The 10,371-nt window shown below is 38.8% G+C and overlaps 2 protein-coding genes across 2 annotated transcripts; one reads left to right on the forward strand and one right to left on the reverse strand.

The window, feature by feature from the left end:
• Window positions 1-2,836: 2,836 nt before the first annotated feature.
• On the forward strand, window positions 2,837-4,226 carry LOC142226875 (ribonuclease H2 subunit A). Its single transcript, XM_075297113.1, has one exon. The coding sequence runs from the start codon at window positions 2,929-2,931 to the stop codon at window positions 3,976-3,978; it is 1,050 nt and encodes a 349-aa protein (XP_075153228.1). The 5' UTR covers window positions 2,837-2,928; the 3' UTR covers window positions 3,979-4,226.
• Window positions 4,227-4,752: 526 nt separating this feature from the next.
• On the reverse strand, window positions 4,753-7,611 carry ebi (transducin beta like ebi). The gene is made up of 3 exons (XM_075297112.1): window positions 7,428-7,611; window positions 6,282-7,348; window positions 4,753-6,221 (listed from the first exon to the last, which is right to left on the reverse strand). The coding sequence occupies exons 1-3, from the start codon at window positions 7,483-7,485 to the stop codon at window positions 5,376-5,378; spliced, it is 1,971 nt and encodes a 656-aa protein (XP_075153227.1). The 5' UTR covers window positions 7,486-7,611; the 3' UTR covers window positions 4,753-5,375.
• Window positions 7,612-10,371: the final 2,760 nt, after the last annotated feature.

Here is a 10,371-nt window from a genome sequence, read left to right on the forward strand (position 1 = left end):
TTCGAAGGCGCAATGCTCTTAGATTGAAATATCACCGATACAGAACTTATGAGAACTGTCAAGATTGGATTATGGCTGACAATGAATTGAAGAACTATATTGGAACTTTAAAGAAATCGAATTTTCAAGCCTTCCTCTCTGAAGTCTCTTCGGCTTGCTCTCCGAGGGAGGTTTGGGATAAAGTGAAGAACGTGCGGAAATTTGGTAAGGAAAAAAATATAAACAACATCTGGAATGAGGAACAGAAAGAGTGTTTTATCAATATGGTCACAGAATCTGCTCCCATTAACATCCCGCCGCCGCTCTCAACTGATTTTAAAAATAGAGACCCATTACCTCAATTCGGAGTATGTGATTTTGAATCGTTCATTAGATCAAGAAATCCCGGATCTGCAGCTGGTGCTGATAAGATAACTTATGAAATGATTATTAATTTAAAGGACTCAGACAGAATTGCGTTTTTCGAAATCCTGAAGAAGCTTTTCGAGGACGGTATTTTGCCTAATTCCTGGAGGAGAATTCTTTTAACGCCGGTCCCAAAGAGGAACAAAGATGCCACCATGATCGTAAACTTTAGACCGATATCGCTTCTGAGTGTACATGTCAAATTAATAGAAGGTGTGCTGAAAAATCTGATTAATGAACATATCAGATCATTTAACCTGCTCCCTGAACGCTCTTATGCCTTTAGACCTCATCATTCGACAGCCATGTGCATAAACGACCTTGTGAATTTTGTGGCCGACCTGAAGTCGAGGTCAATGCATGTAATGGGTATGTGTGTTGATGTGGAGAAAGCGTATGATTGCACAGATATAGAGGTTCTGAAGGATGTCATGGAAATTTTGGGCTTTAACAGTCACATTACTTGGTGGATCTATGAATTTTTTAGAGAAAGGATATTAATTTGCGGGACAAAGTCGAAAGAGACATTTGGTGGACTAGCTCAAGGGAGTGGGCTGAGTCCAATTCTTTTTAACTTATACACCATTTCACTTCATCATGTCAATTCGAGTCAATGTCGTTTATTTCAATATGCAGATGACTTTGTTTTGATCTGTTATGACAAGGATTTTAACAGTACCAAGACATTGCTTCAGTCTAAAATTATTGACTTTAAGGCAAGATGTAATGAAAAGAGTCTTAATTTCAACATGGCCAAGACAAGTGTGGTTCACTTTAACAGAAGACAACGAGATTTGAACATATGCGTTGAAAACACACTCCTGAATCAAGTACAGGAAATGAAATACCTAGGTGTGGTGATCTCGACAAATGGTTCGTCGAACGAACATGTGGACTTTACGATCAGGGAGATTGAAAAGAAATGCCGCTTCATGAATATTATCAATGGGTGTCGTTTTGGAGTGCATCCGATTAAGGCATTACTTTTTTATAAAGCATTTGTGAGGTCGAAAGCTGAATATGGAGCCTCGGCTCTTTCAAATATGTCTCAAGTTGCTTCTGGCAGAATTAAAAGTTGCCTTAATAATGTCCTGAGAAAGGCCCTGGGTCTCATACGCACAACACCTGTTTCAGTCATATATCATATGGCTGGTGAATTGCCTCCTGACAAGAGATTTGAATTGGCAACGGCAAAGGAACTAATAAAAGTTTTTGCGTTGAACCTTCCGGCAAAGGAGATAATGGCTGTTCGGGATCGTCCATTGAATTCTAGTTACTACAGAATCTATCATCAATTCCAGCATATTTTTGAAGACGTCGCACAGATCTCTGAATCAATCATTAAGCCAAGTAATATAAAGTTTGATGAGGACTTTTTCAAAGGAGCTGTCAAAAATAAGGCTGAAGCTAGCGTTGAACTGGTTAGGAGTCTGAGGTTGGAGAAGGAGGCGGATCTACAAGATAGAAAGTTTGATTTAATCTTCACGGATGGCTCAGTGCATGCTGAATATACGGGGGCTGCTTTCTACCACCAGGCTTCTGGTTTGGTTCAGGCCTTCTGTGTCACCAAAAGACTGTCTTCTATGTCGGCGGAGCTTGTTGCGTTATATAAAGCTCTTGAATTTGCTACAAACAACGGGCTGACAAATATTGCATTTTTAACGGATAGTCTAGCTGGAGTTCAAGCGCTTAAAAACAACGGAGGACTTAATTTTTTGGCACATCAATTTCTGGCTCTTGCAAATGAACACTGTGGAAGCATCGAAATACATTTCATTCCCGGGCACATGGGAATACCTCACAATGAGAAAGTGGATGAAGCAGCGAAAAAGGCATTTGAAGAGGGATGGCGTTTAGATTTGAAATGGCCCTTAGGTGATGCTATTCGTACAATAGAGGAAAAATTGTGGTTGAAATGGTCAACGGAATATATACAAGAGGCGTCAGTACGAAATTCCTGTTACTTCAGAATCTTTCCGACGGTGCGGAAGAAGCCGTGGTTCGGTAATGTGGCAGTGAATACTCTTCAGTGTAAAGCAATTAATAGAATACTGAGTGACAATGCATTCTGCAATTCTACACTTTATAAGGTGCGAGTAGCTGATTCTCCAGAGTGTGAGTCATGTGGTGGGGTGGAGACCCCATCCCATGTGATTTTTGAATGCCCTAGATTTTTCTTGGAAAGAACGCACTTCACCGAATTGGATGGTATATTTGATATTGAACAATTTGTTGACAAATTTGGTATAGAAGGTTTGAGCATTTTAGCGGATTTCTTGGAGAAGACTGGTCCATGCATTTAGTTTCATCACAGCATTGCGATGTCTATTAGTGTTGGCTTTGTGATTCCGGGCCAAATAAGTCTTCCAATAAGGGTGTTTTTTTTCATCGGCATTGGGAGCAACTTAAAAGGAAAAAAAAAAAAAAAAAAAAAAAAAAGAAAAGCGCGCTCACATCATTTTTTTCGTTTTTTTTTTCGTTTGTAATTTGATTATTTTGCTCTTTTCGCAACGCTATAAAACAATGTCGGACGAACCTATAATTAAGGATGAACCTTTAAATGAAACAATAAAAGAAGAGGATCATAATGGGGATGATGCGGATAAGGAAATGGACGACGAATCAAAGGCACCAGAGAAAATAACATCGCTCAAAACTCTTGGACCATTTATATCTTCCAAAGATAATTCATCCAACACAGTGTATTTTTCCGATATTCCACAAATTTGTAAAGATGAGCCCTGTATGTTGGGTGTTGATGAAGCTGGCCGTGGACCAGTGCTGGGACCTATGGTTTATGGAATAGCATTTTGTCCGATCAAAAGTAAACAAGCTCTAATTGATCTTGGCTGTGCAGATTCCAAACAATTGACCGAAGAAAAACGAGATATAATTTTCGATGACATTAACACTAAGGAATATGCTAACACATGTATTGGCTGGGCTGTCGAAATAATATCGCCGAATGTCATTTCTTCGAGTATGTTTAAGCGTTCCAAGTGTTCTCTCAATGAAGTTTCCATGAATTCGGCCATTGGTTTAATACATGCCGCCGTCGATATGGGTGTTAATATAGCTGAGGTTTATGTGGATACTGTTGGACCCCCAGAAAAATACCAAGAAAAATTAAAAAATATTTTCCCTCATTTTGATATTACAGTCGCAAAAAAGGCTGATTCTACATATCCTATTGTATCGGCTGCTAGTATTTGTGCTAAAGTTAGCCGTGATCACGCCCTAAAAGTCTGGAAATTCCCCGAAGGTTTGAAGCTTAAATCCAATGATTTTGGCAGTGGTTATCCCGGTGATCCAGTCACCAAACGCTTTCTGGTGGAAAATATTGATTTGGTTTTTGGATTTCCTCGCTTGGTGCGTTTTAGTTGGTCCACAGCGGAAAATGCTTTGGCCGATAAGGCTTATGATGTCGAATTTGATGAACCCGATTCGGAAAAACCAAAATATGCTGGACCAAAATTAAATAAATTCTTTAAAACTATTAAAGATGGCGAGATAAAAAGGGAACCATGTCGATTTTTAAAGGAGCGTTTTCTAGATAGTTGTGTAGATTTTTAAGAACACATTTTCTTAATATTTAAGTTTTAAAGAAAAAATTAAGCTGAAACCAATTTTTTTTAAATTATCGAAGATTATCAAATAAATTTAGAGTGTATTGATTCCTAAATGGACATTTTTTTGATTGTATAGATCATTAAGGAAATGTTTGTTAATATTTAAGACATTTTAATCAATACAACAATATTAAATATATATAATTCAGAGATTGAACAATAATAAACAATAATTTAAGCCGTGTTTCCAGACATAGTTTATCTCTTCTCATGTTGGTAACATATCTGACTTCTTTAGCAAAATTAAAAAAGAAAATACGAGTTTTTCAGCCCGTTATATTAGGCTCGCTTAGACTATACACTGCATTACAATATCCCAGTGGCAAACTTCTCCCTTATCACTGAGTACTACCCAGTTCTATGTTTAGCTAGAGTCTGAGTCCGAAACCGTTTACAGAAGCGTAGAAACACACAGAAATGTCATCAGCACTACTGATAGGAGATAATCCACCGCTGAAAAAATTTTGGAGTTTGTTCGAAAGTGAGATTGAACTCATGTCCATGTAAATTATGAATTCTGTGACACGATACATCCAGATAGGAACAGATTCCAATCGAAAATAATTCAGATTGATAAGTAAGCAGCGGGCAGAGGGACCTCATTATCGCGTAACTATATCGACGTTGAGTCAAACTTGAATAAGTTCCATAAAGCAAATTACAATAAATTAAAATTGAATTGCCTTGGACATTTTTCAATTGAAAATCATGCAAAATATTTATTGCATTTATTGATTATAAATTAAATTTTATTTTTTTTTTTATTATTGTATTATTAATTTGATGTCTTATTCTAGCGATAATTTCTAAAAATAATTTTTACTTAAAAAATTATATTTATTTTATAAAGGAAATGTGTTTTGTGTGTGTGGGGTAAAAAAAAAAACAATATGTAGAAAAATTCTTGTAGGTGCGAATAAAATGCGCTTTTTTTATAGCTTCACAAGTTCAGTCCGATTTGAGAATAGCAACTCTGTTACATTACTTAAACCGAATTTCTAAATTACAGAAAATAAAAAAAAAACAATAACCAAAGACTTCAAAATAGCATTAAGGGTGGGACGTGGGCACTGGAAAATGATCCAATGTGACATTAGTGTTACACCATAACCCTAAATATAAATCTATGCAATAGCAGTAATAATAAACTTGCAATTATTAAAAAAAAAGAAATCTTTACATTCATCAGACTTATGATACTACGAAATATTGTTTCGTGTTCAATTGTGTATATTATTATTCCGGTATAGCTAAACGAAGAAAATACAAAATTAAAATGTATGTTGTGAAATACGTCCTGGACAGCATCTAACAGAAATCAGTTTCGCTGCTAGTCACTGATCAGAATTTTCTCAGATCCAAAACGAAAACACTACCGTCCGATGCGCTGGCTCCCACTTTTGTACCCTTTGAATTCCAACAGACTTCAAAAATGCCACCAGTACCTTTATAGCTGTGTACGAGGTGGCCGTTTTGTGTGCTCCAAATATGAACGCACTTATCAAAACTACCCGAAGCCAAATATTTACCATCAGGAGAGAAGGCCACGGAATACACGGGTTCGGTGTGTTTCGTTAATGTGTGTATACACATACCACGTTCCACATCCCATAAGCGTACTGTCGAATCGAACGAAGCCGATGCAAGCAAAAGATTTGTATTGGGATTTAGGGTGCCAGGACCGGTAGGAGACCATTTTATGGTATATATCTCCTTGGAATGGGCCTGCAAATCATGGCAACATTTGTCGCGATTCATACACCAGATCTTAAGGGTCATATCATCAGAGCACGAGGCCAGTAATTTGCCCTGAGGACACCACTTAATGGCGTTAACCTCGTTTGTGTGGCCTTTGAATGTTTTGATGGGTACATCGGAGCCCAAACGACAGACATGTATACGTTGATCTGTACTGCAAGAGGCGAACGAATTATTTGTTTGCCAATCTACATCTAAGGCTGGAGCATTATGGAATGCAAATTGTTGGGTATGTTGGCCTGTCGAGGCATCCCAAATAATTGTTGTCTTATCAACACCGGCCGAGAGAATGTAGTTGCCTCGTTTATTCCATTTGAGCGCGAAAATAGGACCCTTGTGTTGACCTAATGTGGAGGCCAAACTGCCATCTGTTTTCCAAATTCTTGCAAAGCCATCGTAGCTGCCAGTAGCCAAAAGAGTTCCGTCGCACTAAAATAGAAACATTGTGCACTTGTAAAATAACTTTCATTTATTAATTCAATAACTTACATTCCAATCAAGCGAGGTTACATCCTTATTGCTGGGCACCTCGGCTCCTCCCTTTTGAATACAATGTCGCAAAACCAATTGATTTGGTGTTGCCATGGCATCTGACATATCCCATATACGTGCGGTGCTATCACCAGAACCACTAGCCAACAGATCACGGCTCGGGTTCCAAGCACAAATGAAAACTTCACTTTCGTGACCACGCAATACAGTGGCCTTTGAGGCTGGTATTTCAATAGCTGAATCAATATCCATAGGTTCAGAACCACCGGTTGCAGCTGCAGGAGATGAGCCCAATGTCGATGTGGGAGCCGATGTTGACGTGCCTCCCGTTGTAGTACCGGTACCACCAGCAGATCCCGTCTGCGCTGTTGTTGTTGGTGTAGCAGTTCGAGAAGATGAAGCAGCCCCCGCTGCTCCTCCAGCTGTGGCTGCATCACTAGCAGTGTTATTACTGGAACTGCCATTGTTTGATGATGTGGAGGCTGCATCATCTCCTGCATTCCCTGTTGAAGTAGTGGTAGTTGTATCAGTTTTCTTGTCTTCACCTGTTGTGGTGGCTGTAGCTGATGTTGAAGCAGTGCCCATAGAACCACTCGTTCCTGCCGCCGTATTTCCTGAAGTGGCACCCGACGCTGTGGTGCTGTCGGTTTCTGTACTCTCTCCCGATGGTGCAGTGCTACCAGAAGTACCGGTAGTGTTTGAATTTGTCCCAGATGTTGATGCCGCACTTTCATTTTTTATTTCCGGTTTAACAGTACTTGATGTTGACGCACTTGCTGCTGTACTACTTGATGAGGCATTATCTCCATTTCCACTTTTGCTTGGTTCAGTTTTTATCGATGAAGCCGTTGGTTTTGCTTCTGGCATAACTGCGTCTATGAGGCTTAGGCTTTCTATAGGTCTTATAGGTACACCATCTTCTCCGACAGACCACTCAACCTCTGTATATAGCAAACCTTTCTGCAATATTGTTAGTAAGGCGGCCGGTGGCACCAAGGCTCCATTAATATTACTTTGTGATATATGCGACTCGATGCCGAACACAAAGGCTGAATGTGTGAATCCTACAAACAAAAATTGGTGTATGTACATGTTGGGGGGCTGATAGGTATTTTAGACGCTGATTTTGACAATGCTACTAACCTGATTCTTGTAAGTATCGATAAACTAGAAAGTTTACTTCGTCACTGGAAAAACTCATTTTGTTCAAATTGCTTTATATATCGCAGATTTTAAGATTCTATTTAAAAATTTCTAAATATTATTTCTCGCCTTTCGTTCCAACAAGATACAAAGTCGACCGTACACAAAGATCGGCGTCACCATTTTGTAGCTTTGGCTCGTTGTCTTCTTTGACAGTAGGTTAAGTTAAAGGTGTGTTAACATGTTAATATTTGTTTAGAGACTTCCATTCGAGATTCTCGCATGGGTCTGTTTGTTTATTTTTTCAGTAAAAAATTATCCAGTACCCTGCCAACATTTTTTGAATTTGACGGCGCTTCTGAGAATCCCCACCACGTTGAAAAAGCGCCGTCACTATTGAGAAGTTGTACCCCGCCAAGCTACTACAAAAAGGCATCGCATGAGTGCAATTATTATGCGCTTTACAGACTATCAGAAAGATTTCCGCCAAATTTCACTTCTCCCCAATTTTGGAAAGATTTTTGAACGAATTCTGAAAAATAAAATAGAAAATGAACTCATTATTAATCCCATATCGAATTACCAATTTGGCTTCAAAGTAGGTCATTCTACTCAACATGCACTGTTTAAATTTCATGGTGATATTACAAAAAACTTAAGAAAAAAGATTTGCACAGTTGCCATATCATTGGATATTGAAAAAGCATTTGATTCAATTTGCCATACTGGAATTCTATATAAATTAATAGATCTAGAGATTGATCCATACCCAATCAAATTAATAAACAGCTACTTGGAACACAGGAAATTTATCGTACAAATCCGTGAAGAATCTTCGGTTCAGGGCTATGTTAAAAGTGGTGTCCCTCAAGGAAGTGCATTGGCTCCGTTCCTTTTTAATATGTTGCTGCATGACTTTCCACACACCACCGAGAATTCGCAAGCAATTCTTTACGCAGATGACTGTTTAATCTACGCCCACAGCAAATCTCCTTCAGAGGCGCTTCAATATGCTTCTGAACATCTGGAGTTAATTAATGAATTTTATAAAAAATGGGGAATTAAAATCAATGCAGGAAAATCGGAAGCAATATGTATTATGCGCTTTACAGACTATCAGTTATTCCGGACGGAATGTCGGTGTTTGTAAAGAATCTTACAATGTGTCGGATCGATACGACTTGTCGGCGATGACTAAATAATCGGTAAATGTGTTATCGATCCCATAAACATGCAGCAGTATCGATTATGCCTTCGGACTTAACTTATAATGTGCACAATATATGGGATATGTTCGACACGAGCACTGTCGTCCGGAAAAACTGATAGTCTGTAAAGCGCATTAGAAATGCTGCTGGGAAATGTTGTTCCCGAAAGTAAAACTCTCAGAATGTCTCTTGAGAGCATAGAAGTTCCAGTTAACACGAGTATAACATATCTAGGGGTGAGATTTGATAATTTGCTAAAATTCAATATTCATGCAAGATCTACACTGAAAAAGGCAAAACGAATAGCTGCGACGTTTTCCTCTCTTTTCTATAACCCATACTTACCGCAAAATACCAAGCTGTTACTGTATAAGGTCACAATAAGATCTGTATTGATTTACGGGTTTCCAATTTGGTTCACCATCTCACGAACAGTTGCAAAAGAGTTGGAGATATTCGAAAGAAAAACAATAAAAAAATAATAAGGAACCGGAAAAAATCAAAGTAGTTTTGATTTTATGCCAACACGTCCCCGCAACACACGAATACTAGCGGATTTGTCACCGCAATGTGTTGTGTCGCAGGGTTTATCCGACCGTATAAGGTGCCCTTTATGGTGTGTCGGATCTATACGACTTGTCGGCGATGACTAAATAATCGGTAAATGTGTTATCGATCCCATAAACATGCAGCAGTATCGAGTATGCCTTCGGACTTAACTTATAATGTGCATAATATTTATATGGGATACGTTCGACACGAGCACTGTCGTCCGGAATAACTGATTGTCTGTAAAGCGCATAACCTAACCTACAATTTGTATTATTTGATATGTTTCCCCATCACAGTTGGCGATTGTTGTAGTGTCACTAATGCGTCTTATACTGCCTTCGCACTAGACACGAAATCCTCCTAGATCTCAGTAGATTTGCAATAGGTCGTGGGTTCGATTCCTGCTACGACCGAACACCAAAAAGTTTTTCAGCGGTGGATTATCCCACCTCAGTAATGCTGGTGACATTTCTGAGGGTTTCAAAGCTTCTCTAAGTGGTTTCACTGGAATGTGGAACGCCGTTCGGACTCGGCTATAAAAAGGAGGTCCCTTGTCATTGAGCTTAACATGGAATCGGGCAGCACTCAGTGATAAGAGAGAAGTTCACCACTGTGGTATCACAATGGACTGAATAGTCTAAGTGAGCCTGATACATCGGGCTGCCACATAACCTAACCTAACCTAATAGGCAAATATCAGCTGGCTCGTAGAGGATTTCAACAAAATCACTTTCAAAATCCCCTATACTGTCTTGTACAACTGAGGTTTTAGTACTAAAAATGCACTTTTTGCAACCCTGCCCAAATTTTCCATGTAAATGAATGTGTGTGTGCGTGTGCATATACGGGTTTGTGTTTGTATTAATATATTTACAAACAGCTGTTAAATCCTCAAATCTACGAAATCTCGTTATTTTGCCAGTCCGAACACTTGAGATTTGTAAAGAGATTTTGGTTCTAAATAGCGAGCTTTTGTGTATAGTGCGAACGTAGTATTACAAACAAAAAGTTTTTCCGGGCGGAATGTCTGTGTAAAGATTTTTACAATGTATCCAATCGATACGACAATTCGTTGATGACTAAATAATCGGTAAATTTGTTATCGATCCCATAAACATGCAGCAGTATCGAGTATGCCTTCGGACTTAACTTATAATGTGGCCAATATATGGGATATGTTCGAC

The sequence above is a fragment of the Haematobia irritans genome, chromosome 2 (assembly GCF_050003625.1).
Source record: "Haematobia irritans isolate KBUSLIRL chromosome 2, ASM5000362v1, whole genome shotgun sequence".
Lineage (NCBI taxonomy): Eukaryota > Metazoa > Arthropoda > Insecta > Diptera > Muscidae > Haematobia > Haematobia irritans.

What these genes read in the sequence shown, in the direction of transcription:
- LOC142226875 (XM_075297113.1), top strand. Translation starts at nt 2,929, where the DNA reads ATGTCGGACGAACCTATAATTAAGGATGAACCTTTAAATGAAACAATA.
- ebi (XM_075297112.1), bottom strand. Translation starts at nt 7,485, where the DNA reads ATGAGTTTTTCCAGTGACGAAGTAAACTTTCTAGTTTATCGATACTTA. An exon ending in TCGATACTTACAAGAATCAG is followed by an intron (nt 7,349 to 7,427) that starts GTTAGTAGCATT and finishes TTTTGTTTGTAG; the next exon opens with GATTCACACATTCAGCCTTT. An exon ending in TAACCTCGCTTGATTGGAAT is followed by an intron (nt 6,222 to 6,281) that starts GTAAGTTATTGA and finishes TTTCTATTTTAG; the next exon opens with TGCGACGGAACTCTTTTGGC.